The following is a 22,353-nucleotide window of genomic DNA, read 5'->3' as shown; positions in this document are numbered from 1 at the left end:
TCCTTTTTTCAGTTTTTAGATTTGATCTCACCTTTTATGCTTTGACTGTGTGTGTTTAATGTTCATTATTTTATAATTTGACTCTCCTGACTGGATCCATCCACTTTTAGCAGACCCTCTTTCTTCTATAACTCACATTGGAATCGCAAGACTGATGACGTTGCCATTTGGTCCCATACCCCTCTCAATCAGTCTATCATTGGATGGATAAAAAATCTACTCATCAAGTGGCAGCAGCAGAACACACATATAAAAGTTATTAAAGTCTGCAAGCTTTTGGAGCCAGTGGTGCCTTCTTCTGGAAGAAGGGTTGAAAGGGAATGAAGGAAAAGGACTGGTGAGGTTTAGGAAAACAAATAGAGTTTGGAAAAGTCATCCACAGCCCCCAGATTAGTGGAGACCTACCGGAGGTGATGAGAAGGAAAGACTGATTGTTGGCTACTGCACCTGACGAAATTTGAAAATGTGAGAGCTTAACGGTGGAAGACAGGGCTGTATGCAAGAAAGAGATTGCTGCTAGAATATCATGCATGAGTTAACAAGAGAGAGAGAGAAGCCAAGTGAACTGTATGTGACAAGGATGGAGGGGGACAGGGGGGGGGGGGTGGCAAAAAATAGGCAGGTCAGAAAATGAAAGCCACAGCAAACTAAAAGGCAGTGAAGAAAAATAGTTACTGTGAAGAAAAACTGAGACCAAAGAAATTAACGTAAATTAACATGAATTAAGGCTAGGTGGTGGCGGCGAGAATCAAGGCCATGTTTTAGCACCAGATCCCAGTGGCAGAATTCTGAGAAACTGGTGTTGGGAGGAAGAATCCAGACAGCACATGTGGTGAAACAGGCACCGAAGTCATGACTGGCATGTCATAGAGCATGCTCTGCAACAGGATAATGTATGTTGCTAGCATACACCCTCTGCCTATGTCCATTTATCCTAACTAATAACTTGGTGATGGTCAAGCCGATGTAAAAGGCCGAACAGTGTTTACATAACGGTTGGTATAAGACGTGTAGTTTCACAGGTGGCACACCCTTTGATAGTATATGTTTTGCCAGTTACAGGACTGGTATAAGTGGTGTTAGGAGTGTATATAGCACAAGTTATACTGTGGGGATGGTCACAGGGATAGGAGCCAAACTGTAGGGAAATAGAGCATAGGATCTGATGACAAGGATCTTGTTGGGATTGAGAGGGTGACAAAAAGCTATTCTAGGTGTGATGGGCAAAATTTCAGACCAAATGGACCTAATATCATACCCTGAAATGAGGAAGTCATAGCCTTGTGGAACTAGCTGACAAATCCATTTAAGGCCAGTATAATACTGAGTGATGAGATGTTGTACTTCTACCTTTATGCGTAATCTAGGATGGAGTTAAACAATATAATGAAAGGAATAATTGCTGCTCACCATATAGCGGAAATGCTGAGTCGCAGAAAGGCACAACAAAAAGACTGTCAGAAAGTTAGCTTTTGGCCAACAAGGCCTTTGTAAAAAGTAGACAACACACACACACACACACACACACACACACACACACACACACACACACACACACACACACGACCACAGTCTCTGGCAGCTAGAGCCAGTCTGACCTTACATGTACTGTATCGTAGCGAGATGCTACACTAACCTATCAATAAGACCACAGTCCTGCCTTTATGATTAGCAATGCCTTGTCCGCAGTACAAATATAAAGTTAAATTTTAATCCAGGATTGTTTATTACTTTTATGTCCTCATGACTGCATGCAATTAATGCATCTGCTACAGCAATACAGAAAAACACAGTACATGTATAAAACACCGAACTACTATGAGTGCAAGTAATTGTTATGGTCAGTAAAATGAAGGCATGTTGGAAGTGATAAATAAGTATTATGCATCGGAACTACTATATTCTCTCATAATAAATATGAATTAAATAAACCTTGTGCCTCTGGCATGTGTTAAATAAGTCTTAATCATGAACTCTAATTTTGTTACATAGGATGTTGCTATGATAATTATCATATCAACAAATCGTTTCTGAATTACTATCATGCAATATTATGGAAACTATGACAATATCAAATAGGACAACTGAAGTTTCCAATACATCAAAATATTTCTTGACTTCTCCCAGTGAGATAACTTCGACTACTGCTGGTCTTTTACCACAGATAAATGCTATCGATTGGTGAGATACTCTACAACGTAGCATGTCAGATTATTTCATTAACCTCAGCACCACATTAAACACTTCGTAAATATTAATTGTTGTTGCTGTTAGTATTACTTACGGTTACTACAGTTTAAATAGAATTATCAGCCAATGCAATCACAGTTACAATTTTACTTCTGACCTATAATAGAGCATCAGCTACATCTGAGATAAATTTACTCCTACGAACTCTGATCTCTCTTATGCTTGTACGTTTATTATGTTTATTTCTTTTGACCTTTGAAATAACCTTTTACTTAGGGAAGTTATGATTTTTCTTATATCGTTCAGTTAAAATTCTTGTTAAAACCATTTCTGATATTCAATTAACTTTTTCTGTAATTGATTATAATTAAAAAATGAAAAAGATTTGTCTTTGCAATTGTGGCTTTTGAATACGTTGCAAATTATTATAATATCATCTAAACCATAAATAACTTCAGTGGGGATTCTATCATTTCCATTAATTCAATGTTCGTAATACAAATTTTATATTTCTGTCTTTCTTTATTTACTTTTAGTTCAATAAATGCAATATGAGTTTGAAATTTTATCATGAAATAGTGACTCAATAGTAACCCCTCACAAAATGGAAATTGAAAACAACAGACCTACATGCCACCATCACTTGTATCTTGAGTTAAATTAAATTATTGGGCAAAACTCTGTCTCTTCAGGTACTGGCTCACGTGTTCCTCCTAACAGACCCTATGTGAAATGTCACTCATTGTCCTAACAAGCAATGGAATGTCATCATCTTTTGTGTTTATTGGTTCTGCTAGGGTGCTAAGCTATCTGCAGTCACACATGTGTGGACAACAATAAATGTATTCTCTCAGTGTATACACTGTGCAAATTCTGATTCCTGGCTACCATCAATCACCAGTTGAGACTCTTCCTCAATGGTGCATACACCATATATATTATACCACTAACCCAGTAGTGCATATTAAAACACTCAATTACCTTAGTGTGTCCTATACCAACCAAAAAATTATCACGAACACTCAATTACCTGGAAGTGTGCGTACCTCAAAAACCGCCAAATAAAGCCACAATGACTAGTAGTGTCTATTGCATGCCAGGATAACCACAGTTTGCAACTAATAGTCCAGTTCTGTGACTGACTGAAACTCCTTTAAACATCTAACTTTTCAAAACAGTTCATGTGTCAACTTTCGCTCAGCACGATAGCCCATCACTTCTTGCTTCTGTGACACTAACAATTAATATTCATGCCTTCACTGTGAAAACTATCACATCTAGTATATGCAATGTTATACCCAAACTTCTCAAAATCTTACGATTAGAAAATCTAAAACTGACTGCTCTCAACGTACCCCCTTCCTCTTATACATAAGAAAATCTATTGTAAGCAGATACACTGCAAAACTCATATTCTACAACTGATCTCACTGACTAAGTGATAAAAATTCCCAACAACATCTAAACCAGTCTCTCAAATCACACCATCTCATTGACGATATTTTCAGCAAATAAACTGTTCTCGATCTCAGCTAGATCATCAATTGTGTCTTTCCCAGGTGACTGTTACATGTGGTATCTAAATAGTGACTTTTGTCTACACTATCTCAAACTGAACTGAGTATGTAACTCATATTAACAATAGGAGAACCAATTTTTTGATACTGATATTACTATTCCATTGCTTTTAACAATTAAATGTTCTTGTGGGGCTTTCGCTGCATTGTGTAGTGGCCCACTATATGAGATGGGATCTCTGGCATAGTCAGCTGTTGGCTTCTGCTGCTGGTGCGCCGGCTGCGGTGGTCTCGCGGTTCTAGGCGCGCAGTCCGGAACCGTGCGACTGCTACGGTCGCAGGTTCGAATCCTGCCTCGGGCATGGATGTGTGTGATGTCCTTAGGTTAGTTAGGTGTAAGTAGTTCTAAGTTCTAGGGGACTGATGACCACAGCAGTTGAGTCCCATAGTGCTCAGAGCCATTTTGCTGCTGGTGCATGGAGAGTCTTTGCCGCAACTTGCTCATACTTTCAAGCACGGATGTAACAGTTTAAAATCTTTTCAACCTTTAAGTCAATATTTTGAAAAGGTAAAGAATCCATGATGGCACTCAAAATCCTTTGCTCTGTCACAAGGTGTTGTTTTTCTGAGAGATCAGTTGTACGAGGATTGGATGGGATGGTCTCTGAAAAATCTGCTTTTGAACTTGGATTCTGGGGTAATTATGTCCAGTGAAGACTAATCCGAAAATGGTGGTGTTTGCTGTTAAGTGTCTGCATCTGAACAAATACATTTGCCTCAAATGCCAAGGTGGTATGCGAGGGAATGTTTAACATGGAAAGGATGGCAATTGTCAAAATGTAAGTACTGTTGTTTGTTAGTAGGTTTACTGTGAACAGAAGTGTGTAGCTGACTGTCGATGAGAGTGAGGTCAACATCAAAGAAAGTGGCATGAGATTCGGAATTGGACAACGTGAAATTTAATTGGGAGAATGTATATAGAGATTCCAAGAATTTTAACTGGTCAGCTTCACCATGAGTCCATATGGCAGAGCCATTTTCCGTGATGTTGATCTCATTCTTACCGAAGATTAGCTACTCACTTCTGATCACATTAAACCTACTAACAAACAATAGTACTTACATTTTGACAATGGCCATTGTTTCCGTGTCAAATGTTCCTTTCCGTACAGCCTTGACATGTGATGCAAATGTACGAGGGCGGTTCAGAAAGTAACCTCCGATTGGTCACAGTGCGGGTTGTGGGGGGAGTAGCGACGCCATCTGTGCGTTCACGCACTCAACAGGTCAGTCGGCATCAAGCCGTGGTCGAGTGAACGTCGTACCTGCGCTAGTTTGGTTTTTGTGGCAGTTTGAAATGTGTGCTGCAATAGAAAACCCCGCCAAATGTGAAGTGCGTGCTGTCATAAGGTTTTTTACAGCCAAAGGATATTCTGCAGCAGCTATTCATCGTGAGCTTTGTGCCGTGTACGGACCAAGAGTTATGAGTGAAGGAGTTGTCCGTGAATGGGTACGTTTATTTAAAAGTGGACGAGAAAACGTTCATGATGAAGAGAGGAGTGGTAGACCATCATTGGTGACTGACGAACTCGTTCAGACAGTTGATGCAAAAGTTCGTGAAAATCGACGTTTCTCAATGCCGGAGTTGTCTACTGGTTTTCCACAGATTTCTAAGACTCTCTTGTACGAGATAGTGACTGCAAGATTGGGTTACCGTAAGTTCTGTGCACGATGGTTGCCCAAAATTCTTACCGACCACCACAAAACTCAAAGAATGGCCTCTGCATTAGACTTTCTGTCACGTTATGAGGACGAAGGAGAACCATTGTTAAACAGAATCGTGACCGGTGACGAAACCTGGATTAAGTACGTGAACCCTGAGACAAAAGAACAATCAAAGATGTGGGCACATTCAAATTCGCCCACCAAACCAAGAAAAGCCTCGCAAGATTTTTCTGCCAGAAAACTGATGGCAACGGTGTTTTGGGATGCCAAAGGGGTGTTGTTGGTTGAATTCATGGAACGTGGTACGACCATTAATCAAGACGTGTACTGTGAAACAATAAAAAAGTTACGACGGGCTATACAGAAAAACGCCGTGGTATGCTGACTTCTGGTATCGTTTTTTTGCACGATAACGCCCGTCCTCACTCTGCTCGCAGAACAACGGCCCTTCTTGAGTCCTTCAAGTGGGACGTTATCAACCATCCACCTTACAGCCCAGACCTGGCGCTAAGTGATTATCACCTCTTCATGCATTTGAAGAAATGGCTCGGGTCACAGCGGTTTGATGACGACGAAGAGCTCAAAGATGCGGTCACAGGCTGGCTCCAGGCACAAGCGGGTGATTTTTATGCAGAAGGAATTTCAAAGCTTGTGAAGAGATACGATAAGTGCCTCAATCGCTATGTAGACTATGTAGAAAAATAGTGCAAAGATGTAGTTGTAAGATGTATATATTAAAATATTTTTATTTAACTTGGTGTATTTTTTTAAATCAACCGGAGGTTACTTTCAGAACGGCCCTCGTATTTGTTCAGAGGAAGAGTCTTTACCGATGTACACAACTATTCTCACCTGCATGTAATTACCCCACCTGCCTAGTTCAGAAGCAGATTTTTCAGAATATCACATCGAATCCTGGTACTGCTGATCCCTCCAATAAATAATGTAGGAGTATCCCTTTCATCACTCAGTATTATCCTGGCCTTAAATCTGTTAATCAGCTGTTTCAACAAGGCTATCACTTTCTAAAATCATGCCATGAAATGAGGTCCATTTTGTCTGAGATTGCCCACCAAATCTAGAATAGCTTTTCATCACCCTCCCAATCTGTGCAATTGTCAGATTCTATGCTCCTTCTGCACCCATCTCACTACCCTATGGATCCTACCCTTATGACTGTCCCCACTGCAAGACATGCCCTATGCACCCTCCTATCACCACATATACCAATCCTGTAACTGGCAAAACGTGTACTATCGAAGGGTGTGGCGCCTGTGAAACTACACCCTTATATCAACTGTTACATAAACACTGTTCAGCCTTTCACATCAGCTCGACCACCACCAAGTTATCAATTAGTATGAGTGGGCATAGGCAGAGGGCATATAAAGGCAACACACAATATCATATTGCAGAGCATGTTCTGCAATATGACAGTTGTGACCTCAGTACCTGTTTCTTCCTCTCAACACCAGTTCCTCAGAACTCTGCGGGTGGGAACTGGCACTAAAACATGTCCTAGATTCTCATCACCACCTGGCCTTAATTTACGCTAATTTCTTTGCTCTCAGTTTTTCTTCACAGTAACTATTCTTTCTTCACCCCCTTTTAGTTTTCTGCGTCTCATTTTCTGACCTGTCTATTTTTTGCCTCTCCTCTGCCAACCCTATAATGTATAATGCACTTTGCTTTCCTCTCTCTTATTAACTTGTGCATGATATTTTAGCAGTAATCTCTTTCTTACTTATAGCCCTGCCTTCCTCCTTTAAGCTCTCATGTTTTCAAATCTTGTCTAGTACAGTCCCCAACAATCAGTCTTTCCTTCTCATCCCCTCTGGTAAGTCTTCACTGACCTGGAGTTCTGGGTGGCTTTTCCAAACTCTATCTCTTTTCCTAAACCTCACCAGTTGTTTTCCTTCATCCCTCTTCCTTCCCTTTCAACTCTTCAGCCAGGAGGAGAAGACACTGGCTCCAAAAGCTTGCAGACTTTAATACCTTTTATATGTGTGTTTTCCTGCTGCTGCATGGTGACTATATTTCTTATCTATTCACTTAAATTATATTTTCACACACTGATTACATTCATTGATTTATTAGCCAACATTAACACTATGTAACACCACCTCTAGCCTTGATAATGGCCTCAAGTCGGCAGGGAAGAGAGTATGCATATTTCTTCAGGTGCGTCATTTCCAGCTGAACCCACACAGCTATCGCATTCCAGTGTGTTGATTGTGAAGTTTCACCCACTGTTCCAAATAGTTCCACACATTTTCTATAGGATTAAGATCAGCTGACTTAAAAGGGCCAGTTGAGGTGCAATAGGCCCTGTGAACATGGCTGTTATCATCTGCATATTCATCATGATGTAGAAGAAAGGAAAACACTTTGTTACTGAGAAGTCTGAAATAAATATCGTGCTTTACATCCCAAAAACAGCCCGAAAACATCACAGAACACTCTGACCTGAATTCATCCTCCACACATTATAGGTTAAACTTCTCATTGGGCCATCAGTGCACTCAGTGCCATGCATAATTTCAAAAGAGGCCAAATAGTGTCTCATAGGACCACAGTATGTGCCCAGCTGTTGCCCAGTTTCTGTGGTGTCTGACTAATTGAAGATGTGCCACTTTGTGCATTTGTAAGCAATGGAATTTTGGAAGATACTCACACTATATGTCCTTTGGATACACTTGGTTTTGCAAAGGTCCCCAGGAACTGTAGAGATATTCCTGCATTCAACAACTGCAGCAATTTCTGTTGAGTTTGAAGCTGATAATCCTTGACAAGGAGTTATACTCTTCTTTGCTCCCTGTTGATCAGAAACGTTTTATGACCACTATTATTAAACTCTTTTACTTGGCTGTGAATTTTTAACCATTCCTTGTAGACATGTTGGACAATCTGCATTGCTACATCAAGATATTGGCCACCTTCATCTGTGATGTGGTCATGGGCATATCCAAACACAAAAACTCCTTCAGCTGTTCGGTAACATCTCCACATCAACCCATATTATCCTGATGATTACATGCAATTGGCTGGCACATTACCTAGTTTTGCCTGCCATGATTTAAGTGAGCAGTGGAGGGTTACATGATCGCCAGTTACTGTGTTGTTATACACCATCTATAGCAATCAGTGTATTCTTTTAAAGGGGTGACTAATATGTTACATTAGCTTACTTAGCTATTTATTTCTTGATTAAGAAATAGAAACATCATGGATTTTTAAAAGTGTGCTCACACTTGCATAAATATTTCACTAAAAGTGAAAGATGTTAATTATTATGAGTTTCAAAACTGCTACAAACATCATTTATTCATAAAAGGTGCACTGAAACAATATTTCTTGTTCTCAACATATAGCAGAGATGCTGAATCGCAGATAGGCACAACAAAGAGACTCTCACAATTATAGCTTTCGGCCATTAAGGCCTTCTTCAACACACACACACACACACACACACACACACACACACACACACGTGTGCACGACTGCAGTCGTGTGTGTGAGTTGTAACTGCATAAGTGCTCGTGTATGCAGGCATGTGTCTGTTGTTGAAGAAGGCCTTAATAGCCGAAAGCTATAATTGTGAGAGTCTTTTTGTTGTGCCTATCTGTGACTCAGCATCTCTGCTGTATGGTGAGTATCAACTTTCCTTCTCATAATATTGTTATATTCCATCCTGGATTTTCCATTGTTTAATATTTCTTTTAGTCCACCAATAAATTTTTTGAAATTACATTGTAATAACTGGGCTTGATATTGTGCATATGAAACCGAAGCTTTAAATTCAACCAAAGGAAGAATTATAAGACAGAAGTTACATTTTTTCACTTTGTGACAGAAGGCAGGAAAGCAAGCTGTAGTGTGTGGAAAAAATGAAACTTTTTTGATTGGAGAAGAGATGTGTGTGTCATTGCTTGTTTCCAATAAATACAAGTATTTGTACTTTCAATGTTTCAGACTCTCTTTACACCTTTCTGTAACTTTCCTACATAAATAGTTTGTTGATTAACGTTTTGACTAGTGAAAGATGACATCAATTTGATGTAGAAACTTAGAACACATTCTAAGCTCAAACATAATGAGATATCTTGAAGAGAATAACCTTCTCCATTCCAACCAGCATAGATTGTGAAAATGTTGATGATGCAAAACTCATGTCACACTTCTCTCACGTGATATACTGACAGCTTTGGATCAAAACAGGCAGATAGATGCAATATTTCTTAATTTCTGAAAAGCATTTGACTCAGTACCACATCTACACTTATTGTCAAAAGTGCTATCATATGGGATATAAAGTGAAATTTGCTACTGGATTGAGGACTTTTTTTTTGTAGGAAGGGCACAACATGTTATCTTGGATGGAGAGTCATTGTCAGATGTAGAAGTAACTTTGAGCATGCCACCAGGAAATTGTGTTGGGACCCTTGCTATTCATGTTGTATATTAATGACTTTGTAGACAATATTAATAGTAACCTCAGACGTTTTGTAGATAATGCAGTTATCTATAATGAAGTACTGCATGAAAGAAGCTGCGTAAATATACAGTCAGATATTGGTAAGATTTCAAAGTGGTGCGAAGATTGGCAACTTGCTATAAATGTTCAAGAATGTGAAACTGAGCACTTCAGAAAATAAAAAAAACACAGTATCCTGTAACTGTAACATCAGTGAGTCAACATTGAAATCAGCCAACTCATATGAATACTGGGGTATAGCATTCTGTGGAGATATTAAATGGAATGATCACATAGGCAGCCGTGGGTAAAGCAGGTGATAGACTTTGGTTTATTGGTACAATACTGGGGAAGTGCAATCAGTCTACAAAGGAGATTGTCTACAAATCAGTCATGCAACCAATTTTGGAATATTGCCAAACAGCACTAACAGGGGATATTGAACTTCTACAGAGATGGGCAGCACAAGTGGTGACAGGTTTGTTTCACCTGTGGGAGAGTGTCACTGAGATGTTGAAAGAACTAGACTGGCAGATTCTTGAAGATAGATATAAATTATCCCAAGAAAGTCTACTAACAAAGGTTCAAGAACTGGCTTTAAATGATGCCCTGGGAACAGACTGCCAACGGCCTTGCCGCAGTGGTAATTCTGGTTCCTGTCAGATCACTGAAGGAAAGTGCTGTCGGGCTTGGCTAGCACTTGGATGGGTCACCATCCGGGTTGCTGAGTGCTGTTGGTAAGCAGGGTGCCTTGTAAGGCCAATTGAGGAGCTATTTGATTGAGAAGTAGTGGCACCAGTCATGAAAACTGACAATGCCAGGAGGGCAGTGTGCTGACCACATGTCACTCTCTATTTGCATCCGGTGACACCTAAGAACAGAATGACACAGTGACCAGTCAATACTGTTGGGCCCTCGAGGTCTGTATGGACAGTGTTTGTCTTAGGAACATACTACAACCCCCTAAATATCATTCACACAGGGATCACGAGGATAAGATTAGAATAATTACCGGCCGGCCGAAGTGGCCGTGCGGTTAAAGGCGCTGCAGTCTGGAACCGCAAGACTGCTACGGTCGCAGGTTCGAATCCTGCCTCGGGCAAGGATGTTTGTGATGTCCTTAGGTTAGTTAGGTTTAACTAGTTCTAAGTTCTAGGGGACTAATGACCTCAGCAGTTGAGTCCCATAGTGCTCAGAGCCATTTGAACCATTTTTTGAAGAATAATTACCGCACAAACAGAGGTATTCAGACAATCATTTTTCCCATGCTCCTTACATGAATAGAACAGGAAGAAATACTAATAACTGGTACAATGGGACATACTATCCGCCATGCACTTCACGGTGGTTTGCAGAGTATAGATGCAGACATAGAAAGTGATGAAATTTCCCAGTATTTGTGGATTCATGGCCTTCTATCTCTTTTATCTTTTTAAATCAAATATTGTGTTCCATATGTTACAGTGTGTGGGCTCAGTTGCTAGATCGCCGGCAGCAGCGTCTTGAGCTAGTCCTTTTATCTGTGGATAACTTCCTAGAACCTCCACCAAATGTTTATAGTATAGACAAACCACCAGCTGCACCAAGCCCTGCAGTTAGAGTGATCTACACACAGCACTCGGACATATGGATAAATGTAAGTATTTTTTTTTAAAAGTATGTTAGAAATTAAAATATGAAGTTGCAACAAATGTGTATTCGACTGCTAAAAAGAAAATAGTACCATTTGGTATGTGTTACCAATGAGATGGCACAACGGTGAGGGTAATGTATTTATGTCCAGGTTGAACAACAGTCCAGATTTAGGTTTCTAGAGATTTCCCAAAATCAGTTAAGGTGTTTGTCAGCATAGTTTCTCCTTTTAATAGGGCACGTATATGTGCACATGTGCACCAAACTTTTATATCATTCCAAAGTTGTAAAGTCCTTTCTGATTCACCCTGTACATCAACTGTCTCTCCCTATAGCATATCCCTATTTTTGTCAGTTTCAAACATCTTGTACCATTTTATATTGTTGAATGCTTTTCCAGGTTGACAAATCTTATGAACGTTCTTCTTGATTTTTCTTCAGTCTTGCTTCCATTATGAACTGCAACGTCATAACTGCCACGCAACTCGGATGCCTGAGCTTTTAAGCTGATTGTGCAATAATTCTGGACATTGTTGGCTTTTACAATCTTTAGAAATGTTTTGATGAGGTTTTTCTGAAACAATGATGGTATGGTGACAGTCTTGTACATTCTACATACAAATGTGAATAACTGTGTTGTTGTCACTTCCCTCCATGATTTTAGAAATTGTGGTGGAATGTTATCTATCCCTTGTGCCTTATTTTAAGTTTTCCAAAGCTCTTTAAAATTCTAATTCTAATACTGGATCCCCTGCTATTCCCTACTGACTCCTGTTTCTTCTTCTGTCATGTCATCAGACAAGTCCTCCCCCCTCATAGAGGCCTTCATTGTACTCTTTCCATCCATCCGCACTCTCTTCTACATTAAACACTGGAATTCCCATTGCACTCTTAATGTTACCTCCCCTGCTATTACGGTTGTTTTGACTTTTCTGTATGTTGAGTCACTCCTTCCTTCTGACAATCATATCCTTTGCAATTTATTCACATGTTCCATGTAGCTGTTTCACCTTTGCTTCCCTGCACTTCCTGTTTATTTCATTCCTAAGAGTCTTGTATTCCTGTATTCCTGAATTTATTTGAACAAAATTGTACTTCCTTGTTTCATCGATCAGTGAAAGTAAATCTTTTTGTTACCAATGGTTTTCTTACCGTTACTTTCCTAGAACTTGTGTTTTTCTTTTCGACTTCTGTGATTGTGCTTTTTAGAGCCGTCCATTCCTCTTCATCTGAACCACCTATTGAGGCTATTCATTATAGAAGTATGTACACTATGTGATCAAAAATATCCGGACATCTGGCTGAAAATGACTTAAAAGTTCGTGATGCCCTTCATCGGTAGTGCTGGAATTCAATACAGCGTTGGCCCACTCTTAGCCTTGATGACAGCTTCCACTCTCACAGGCATATGTCCAGTCAGGTGCTGGAAGTTTCTTGGGGAATGGCAGCCCATTCTTCACTGAGTGCTGCACCGAAGAGAGGTATCGATGTTGGTCAGTGAGGCCTGGCACGAAGTCGCCATTCCAAAACATCCAAGGGGTGTTCCATAGGATTAAGGTCAGGAATCTGTGCAGGCCAGTCCATTACAGGGATGGTATTATCATGCAGCCACTCCACCACAGGCCGTGTGTTATGAACATGTGCTCAATCGTGTTGAAATGTGCAGTCGTGAGCCCTGAATTGCTCTTCAACAGTGGGCAGCAAGAAGGTGCTTAAAACATTAATGTAGGCCTGTGCTGTGATAGTGCCAAAGAAAACAACAAGGGTGCAAGCCCCCCTCCATGAAAAACACGACCACACCACGACACCACTGCCTCCGAATTTTACTGTTGGCAGTACACAAGCTGGCAGATGACGTTCACTGGGCGTTTGCCATACCCACACCCTGACATTGGATTGCCACATTGTGTACCGTGATTCATCACCCCCACACAACGTTTTTCCACTGTCCAGTTGTCCAAACGTTTATGCTCCTAACACCGAGCGAGGTGTCATTTGGCTTTTACCGACGTGATGTGTGGCTTATAATCAGCCACTCGACCATGAAATCCAAGTTTTCTCACCTCCCGCCAAACTGTCATAGTACTTGCAGTGGATGCTGATGCAGTCTGGAATTCCTGTGTGGTGGTCTGGATAGTTGTTTGCCTATTACGGATTATGACCTCCTTCAATTGTCAGTGGTCTCTGTCAGTCAACTGACTTGGTCGGCCTGTATGCTTTTGTGATGTACGTGTCCCTTCACAGTTCAACTTCACTATCATATCAGAAACAGTGGGTCTAGGGATGTTTAGGAGTGTGTAAATCTTGCATACAGATGTGTGACACAAATGACACCCAATCACCTGACTACGTTCGAAGTCCATGAGTTCTGTGGAGCACCCCATTCTGCTCTCTCACAATGTCTAATGACAACTGGGGTTGCTGATATTGAGTACCTGGCAGTTGGTGGCAGCACAATGCAGCTGATATGAAAAACATATTTTTTGGGGGTGTCCGGATACTTTTGATCACATAGTGTATATCCACAGAAAACTTCCAAGTGTATCTCTTCATTCCTTAGTATTTCCATATCCCACTTCTTTGCATATTGATTCTTCATGATGAATCTCTCAAACTTCAGCCTAATTTTCGTCATTACTAAATTGTGATCTGAGTCTAAATTTGCTCCTGGCTGCACCTTACAATCCACTATCTGATTTTGGAATCTCTGCCTGACCACGGTGTAATCTAACTGAAATCTTACCCTATCTCCTACTCTTTTCCAAGTATATCACTTCCTCTTGTGATTCGATGTTACTAGCTGAAACTTATTGCTGAACTCAATTAGTCTTTCTCCTCTTTGAAGCCTACAACCAAGCCCATATTCTCCCGAACCGTTTGTTCAGTTCCTTCCCCTACAACTGTGTTCCAACCCCATTGACTATTAGATTTCTATCTCCTTTTATGTACTGAATTGCCCATTCAGTATCCTCATATACTTTCTGTATCACTTCATTTTCTGCTTGTGACGTTGGCATTTATACTGGAACTGTTGTGGTCAGTGTTGGTTTGCTGTCGATGTTAATAATAACCCTATAACAGAACTGTTCACAGTAACTCACTCCCTGCCCTACCTCCCTATTCTTAATGAATCTTCCTCCAGTTGCCATTTTCTGCTACTGTTGATATTACCCTGTAGCCACCTGACCAGAAATCCTTGTCTTTTTTCCATTTAACTGGACTGACCCCACTATGTCTAGATTTAGCCTTATCATTTCCATTTTCAGATTTTCTGTCTGTCCGACCACGTTCAAACTTCTAACATTCCACACCCCAACTTGTAAAATGTTATCCTTTTGTTGCTTATTCAATCTCCACCTTTTTGGGGCAGCTTCCCACCTCAAGAGCAAGAGACTGCCCTGAACCTGAATCCACTCCTCCACCCTCTTGGAAATCATTAATAATTTAAGTGTTTTGATTGCTATAGTTGGAGTCACAAACGATGACAGTCGAGTTAAGGCTTGTTCCGTCCACCTACATGTCACACATTCTCCGATAGCCAATGAGCAATCAGTACTGTTCTGAGGGCTCTGCTGTGAATGAGATAGCCTATGCAAGCATAAAATGCAGTTTAACAAGTTTTTAGTGAATTTTTATTCAATTTGTTGCAATTTGTCATCGCTGGTGGTTGTGGTAAGTAACAAATTCTACATAAGCAAGTGAGACACACAGTTTACTGGACACATGCTTTCGTCAAGTGCAAAGCTCATGTATACACGTACTGCATCTATTGCCTGGGACTTGCAATAATGCAATTCCCTACCCATACCTTGACCTGTTCAAGCTATCATCATCCGTGAAGCATACTGTTGTGTCTTGTTCATACAGCATAGACACAATGAGGTAGCTAGGTGCACGCTAAACTAACGCAGACGGGCTTGAAGTTCTGGAACATGAGACTTATTAATGCACTAAAGAAAAGTACGTATTTTTATAATACTTAACTTTATTCTCTTGTTGGAATACATCTCTTGAATATTGGTAAGCTATAAGCACTGATACAAATGGCGCCTTGCTAGGTCGTAGCTATGGACTAAGCTGAAGGCTATTCTATCTGTCTCTCGGCAAATGAGAGGAAGACTTGGTAGGTCTAGTCGCAAGCAATGTCGTCCGTACAACTGGGGCGAGGTCTAGTCCGTGTCTTGTGACCTGCCATGTGGTGGCGCTAGGATTGCGATTACACAGTGGCGACACGCGGGTCCGACATGTACTACAGGACCGCGGCCGATTTAATCTACCACCTAGCAAGTGTGGTGTCTAGCGGTGACACCACACATACTATGATCAAAGACACTATTCTAGACCACCCAAAATCCCAAACCTTCTCACCTTGATCAGATTGATTGATGATATCTTCATGATCTGGACTGAGGGTGAGGACACCCATCCACATTCCTCTGGAACTTCAACACCTTCTCCCCAATTCGCCTTTACCTTGTCCTTTTCAACCCAACAAGCCACTTTCCTTGATGTTGACCTCCATCTCAAGGATAACTACATCAGTATCTGTCCATATCGAACCTACCAACCTTCAGCAATACCTCCACTTTGACAGCTGCCACCCATTCCATAACAACAAGGCCCTTCCATACAGCCTAGCCATCTGTGTTGTCACATCTGTAGTAAAGAGCAGAACCTCTCCAAATATACCAAGCATCTCACTGAGGCCTTCATGGACTGAAATTATCCACCAGCCTTGTACAGAAACAGATCTCCTTTGCCTTGTTTCTCCAATCATCTCCCACCTCCCACATACCTATTGTTCTGCCACAAAGGAGCACTCCCCTCTTGACTCAGTACCACCAAGGCCTAGAGCGACTCAATCAAATTCTTTGCCAGGTTTTTGACTACCTCTTGTTGTGTCCTGAAATGGGGAATATCCTATCCATTATCCTTTCCAGCCACTCACCTACACAATATCTTTGTCCATCCGTAATCCACCGTGCCCCCAATCCCTTGCCTCATGGCTCATATCCCTGGAACAGACCTAGATGCAAGACCTCTCCTGTACATCCACCCACAGCCACCTACTCCAGCCTGTTCACAGGTATCTCCTATCCCATCAAAGGCAGGAGAGGCCTACCTACGAAAGCAATCACATGATCTACAAGCTAACCGGCAGTCACTATTCTGCTTTCTATGGGGCACGATGATTAACAAGCCATCTGTCTGTGTGATGACCACTGACACTGTGTCCAAGAGTTAGCAGGAGCAACGCCCTCCCAACCATCGGGGACATCAGCTCCCCCTTCCCAGCCGGAGAAGCGTAAGACTTCTTCGGCTACTCTCGCCAGGAAGGGGTCCCTTGGGGACCTCCCTTCGCAAGTTCCGACCAGTGGAAAAGCGGACACCCGCAAGTGGCTGAAACAACCACCAGTCCCTGGTCGTAGGGCCTCACGGTCGTCGTCCGTCCCTGAGACTGACCCTGTGAAGCCCTCCAAGCCTGAACCACCGAAGGCACAAGAGAGAAACAGGAACAGAAGAAAGTCCCCAAGAATGCCGACATTGCGGTGGCACCCGTCCCACCGCTTCCTACAAGCTCTGCGTCTGAGGATGAGGTGGAGATTCTGGCGTCCGCTGAGGACCTCGATCTCGCCTGTCCCTCAGAAACCATGGATAGCACTAGCACAGGTGCTCAATTGGAAGCAGCAGGTGACCCAGCGGCGTAATCTGCCTTCCAAGTCCTGTCACGACATGGACAGTACCATCCTCCAGTGGAACTGCAGCGGTTTCTTCCACCATCTAGCTGAGCTCCGACAACTTATCAGCCTTCACTCTTTCTTCTGCATTGCTCTTCAGGAAACTTGGTTTCCAGCAATGCCAACCCCCGCCCTCCGTGGCTATCGGGGTTATTTTAAGAACCGGGCAGCTTATGAAAGGGTGTCTGGTGGCGTCTGCATCTATGTCCTTAACGCTCTTCACAGCGATTCTGTCCCTCTACAAACAGCTTTAGAGGCTGTCACTGTTCGGGTGTGGACGCCACAGGTTGTTACCGTCTGCAGTCTTTACCTTCCACCGGATGGTGATGTTGTGCAGCATGTCCTGGCTGCGCTGATAGCCCAATTGCCGCCACCTTTCTTGTTACTGGGCGACTTCAACGCCCATAACCCTCTGTGGGGTGGGTCAGTGGCGACAGGTCGCGGCGCCACCATTGAGCATTTCTTGGCACAGCTCGATCTTTCGCTTTTAAATGATGGTTCCTTCACACACTTCAGCGTGGCGCATGGCACGCTCTCTGCCATCGACCTTTCGATCTGCAGCCCTAGCCTCTTACCATCTGTCCAATGGAGAGTGCATGACGATCTGTGTGGTAGTGACCACTTTCTGATTTTTCTGTCACTGCCACGGCGACACTGTTCTGGGCGCCCTAGCAGATGGGCTATGAATAAGGCTGACTGGGACTTGTTATCCTCCTCTGCCGCTATTGAGCCTCTCTCTAATGATGACATTGATGCGGTGGTTCAATCGGTCACCACAGGCATCGTTACTGCCGCCGAATCTGCCATTCCCCGTTCTTCTGGGTCCCCTCGGCGGCGGACTGTGCTTTGGTGGTCGCCTGAGATCGCTGAAGCGATTAAAGATCGCCGGCGGGCGCTCCAGCGTCACAAGTGACATCCCCCCATAGACCACCTTATTGCCTTCAAACGGCTGCGTGCGCAAGTACGCCTCCTTATCCGCCAAGGCAAGCAGGAGTGCTGGGAGCGGTATGTGTCCACCATTGGCCTCCGTGTCACTCCATCGCAGGTCTGGGCCAAGATTCGACGCCTCTACGGCTATCGGACCCCTGTTAGCGTCCCTGCGCTCTCACTGAATGGAGCAGTTTGTACAGACTCCGACGAAATTGCCAACAGCTTGGCAGAGTATTTTGCTCTGAGTTCCGCTTCTTCCAATTACCCACTGGCCTTCCGCTCCGTTAAAGGGCGGATGGAATGTTGGAGCCTTCCTTTTCGAACCCACCATCCGGAATCCTACAATGTTCCATTCAGTGAGTGGGAATTTCACAGTGCCCTCGCCGCTTGTCCTGATACCGCTCCTGGGCCAGATGGCATCCACTGTCAGATGCTAAAACACCTTTCATGGACTGCCAGTGGCGGCTCCTCGACCTTTACAACCGTATTTGGGTCGAGCGTGAATTTCTGTCACAATGGCGGGAAAGTATTGTTATCCCCATTCTGAAACCAGGCAAGAACCCTTTGGAGGTGGACAGCTACCGTCCCATTAGCCTCACCAACGTTCTTTGCAAGTTGCTTGAACGGATGGTGAGCCGGCGATTGAACTGGGTACTGGAGTCTTGGGGCCTTCTGGCTCCGTCTCAGGGTGGGTTCCGTAAAGGCCACTCCGCCGCCGACAATCTGGTGAGCCTGGAGTCGGCCATCCGTACTGCCTTTGCCCGCCGTCACCACCTGGTCGCTGTCTTTTTCGACATGCGGAAGGCATACGATACAACATGGCGTCATCACATCCTTTCTACACTTCATGGATGGGGTCTTCAGGGCCCTCTGCCGATCTTTATCCACAATTTTCTGTCGTATCATACCTTTCGCGTGCAAGTCGCGGCCTCCCATAGTTCCTCCCGAGTCCAGGAGAATGGGGTACCACAGAGATCTGTCCTCAGTGTCTGCCTGTTTTTAATTGCCATAAACGGGCTCGCTGCAGTGTTGGGATATTCTGTCTCCGCTTCCCTGTATGCTGACGACTTCTGCCTTTACTACAGCTCTATTGGCATTGCAGCTGCTGAATGTCAGCTACAGGGCGCAATCCGTAAGGTGCAGTCTTGGGCTGTCGCTCATGGGTTTCAGTTTTCGGCAGCCAAGACCTGCATTATGCATTTCTGCCAGCGACGCACTGTCCACCTGGAGCCACAGCTTTATCTTGATGGCGAACTTCTTGCTGTGGTTGAGACACAGAGGTTTTTGGGTGTAGTTTTTGATGCCTGGTTGACTTGGCTGCCTCATATTCGGCAGCTTAAACAGATGTGTTGGCGGCATGTAAATGCTCTGCGATGCCTGAGCCACATCAGGTGGGGCGCTGACCGATCTACTCTCTTACAGCTCTACCAGGCGTTAATCCAGTCCCGTCTGGATTATGGGAGCCTGGCTTATGGCTCAGCATCCCCATCTGCGTTGCGGGCGCTGGACCCAATCCTCAACAGTGGGATACACCTTGCCACTGGTGCTTTCCGGACCAGCCCAGTGGACAGCATACTTGCGGAGGCAGGTGTCCCTCCATTGCGGTTAAGGCGCCAAAATTTACTGGCCGCTTATGCTGCCCATGTTTTTAGCTCGCCCGGGCATCCAAACTATCGTCTCCTGTTCCCGCAATCGGTTGTCCATCTGCCAGCACATCGGCCCCGGTCAGGTTGTACGATCGCAGTCCGCGTCAAAGAGCTTCTCTCCGGGCTTAGGGTTTTCACTGTTCCACCTCCTTTTCGGGCCACTTTGCGTACACCCCCATGGTGTGTTCCTCGCCCTTGCCTTCAGCTTGACTTGGCACAGGGCCCGAAGGACTCAGTCCCTCCAGAGGCCTTCCGCCGCCGCTTTCATTCCATCCTGGCCACGTATCAGGGCTCAGACATTGTTTACACTGACGGCTCAATGGTTGCTGGTCATGTTGGTCATGCACTAACTCTAGGGGACCATTCCGAACAACGTTCATTGCTGGCTGGCTGCAGCATTTACACTGCTGAGCTAGTCGCCATCTTACGTACCCTAGAGTATATCCACTCCTGCTCAGGTGAGTCCTTCGTGCTCTGTAGCGATTCCCTGAGCGGTTTATGAGCTCTCGACCAGTGTTTCCCTCGTTCTCGTCTGGTGATGGCTATCCAGGAGTCCCTGCATACTGTTGCCTGTTGCGGCCGCTCTGTGGTCTTTGTGTGGACCCCAGGCCATGTTGGGATACCCGGCAATGAGGATGTTGACCGCCTGGTGAAAGAGGCCACCAGTAAACCATCTCTGGACGTTGGCCTCCCGGAGACTGATTTGCGAGCAGTCCTCCGCGCTCTGGGACGCTGAATGGCGCGATCTAACCACGCCCAATAAACTCCGTGCTATAAAGGACACGACAACTGTGTGGCATTCCTCCATGCGAGCTAACCGCAGCGACTCCGTTGTCATTTGTTGGCTCCGTATTGGCCATACCCGGGTGACGCACGGTTATTTATTGCGTTGTGAGGATCCGCCTCTCTGTCGCTGCAGGGCAGTTTTGACGGTGGTGCACATTTTATTGTCTTGTCCACTTTTAGCTGTGCTCAGGCAGACCTTTGCGCTGCCTGATATGCTCCCTGCCCTTTTAACTGATGACCCTGCTATGGCTGACTTAGTTTTACGTTTTATTCGGGCAGGGGGTTTTTATCATTTAATCTGAGTGTTTCTGTTTTATTTTATTGTCTTGTGCTGATTCTGGCCTTTGGCCTACGATTTTAAACTGAGTTTTTAATGTGTTCTCGGTGGTTGGCTTTTCCTTTTTTAATTCTATGGTCGGCCAACCACCGTCACACTCTGTGTGGTTTTAATTTGTTTTGTCTGTTCGTACACAAGTGATTCACTTTAATGACTGCTTCACAACCTGCACCATTGGATCCTTCCCACCAACACAAGGTTTTTTGAACTGTGCAGATGAGAATATTCCTTGCAATATGTCATACGTTCATATAACCAAGTTGGCCCCAACCTTGACTAATCCCATTTCTCCACTTAACCTGTACCCTTCCCTGCTCCCATTTCTGTGCTACACAACCTTCTTTCTATTCCAACAACACATCCATCAGTCTTCTTCCCTTCTCTAGTCCTCTCGTTTTCCACTCACCTCCCAGCCCTCCCCCAAATTTTTTACAGACAGTCCGGCCACAGTGGCACAGTGACCTGAGATCATGGTAATGGTGTGTTGTTAATTGGTGTTTGATACCTGTCTGATCCTATAATGTTTATTTCTTGCCAGTTGTTGTCATGTATAAGGGTCATTAATAATTAAAGAGAGAGATTGGGCTGGTGGAAAAACTGTTAGTAGGGAAAGTTTGGTACTTTTATGGCTTTAAGTTGGCATCACTGGGATGAGCCCTGATCAGCGGTTGTATCAACATTGTTTTATTTATAACCTTAAAAATAAATTTCAAGATGGCGAGTCTGCTTGAAATGTTGAATAACATTCTGTTATTTGTTTTTTACTTGCTGAAGGCGAGGAACCAGTGAATATATACTGTAGAATGCCTATGTGAAGGTTGCATGAATTGCACAAATTTTTACAAGTGGGTAGAGCAGTTCAGAAATGGTTGCGACTCAGTGACTGATGAATACAATTCTGGCTGACCAGTTGCAGTTTCAACTCCCTCACTTGAAAGTTGAATTGATGACATTATTCGTGCTGACCGCCACGTGATTGTGGAAATGATAGTTGATAAGGTTCAAGTTAGTACTGGTACAGTTCATAACACTATCTGTAACAAGCTGAAGTATTGCAAAACATTTGCAGGATGGGTCCCAAAGGAGTTACACGGCTACACAAGGAAACAAGGATGAGAGTGTGCACAGAACTAAAGGAACGCTGTGAAAGAGAAGGTGAGCGCTTCCTCAACAAACTTTTAATTTTTGATGAAACTTGGTTTCACTATTATGAGCCAGAATCAAAAAGATAAAGCATGGAGTGGAAGCACACCAACTCATCTGTCAAGAAAAAATTCAAAACCTGAGTATCAGCACGAAGAGTCATATTGATGGTGTTTTGGGATGCTTAAAGTTCAGTTTTTTTTATTGTCTCGAAGAGCTGCATACAATGAACAGC

The 22,353-nt window shown here is 43.5% G+C and overlaps 1 protein-coding gene across 3 annotated transcripts in view; it reads left to right on the top strand.

Annotated features, from left to right (window-relative positions):
• The window catches only part of LOC126259870 (dipeptidyl peptidase 9), a 203,654-nt gene that overhangs the window by 77,572 nt on the left and 103,729 nt on the right, over positions 1-22,353 (top strand). For all 3 annotated transcript variants that reach the window (XM_049956949.1, XM_049956939.1, XM_049956932.1), the window contains one exon: positions 11,371-11,542. In XM_049956949.1, the coding sequence (XP_049812906.1) occupies positions 11,371-11,542 (172 nt within the window). The remainder of the gene's footprint in view (positions 1-11,370; positions 11,543-22,353) is intronic.

This window comes from Schistocerca nitens, chromosome 1 (genome assembly GCF_023898315.1).
Source record: "Schistocerca nitens isolate TAMUIC-IGC-003100 chromosome 1, iqSchNite1.1, whole genome shotgun sequence".
NCBI classification, from domain to species: Eukaryota; Metazoa; Arthropoda; class Insecta; order Orthoptera; family Acrididae; genus Schistocerca; species Schistocerca nitens.
This window is presented reverse-complemented; position numbering and strand designations above follow the sequence as displayed.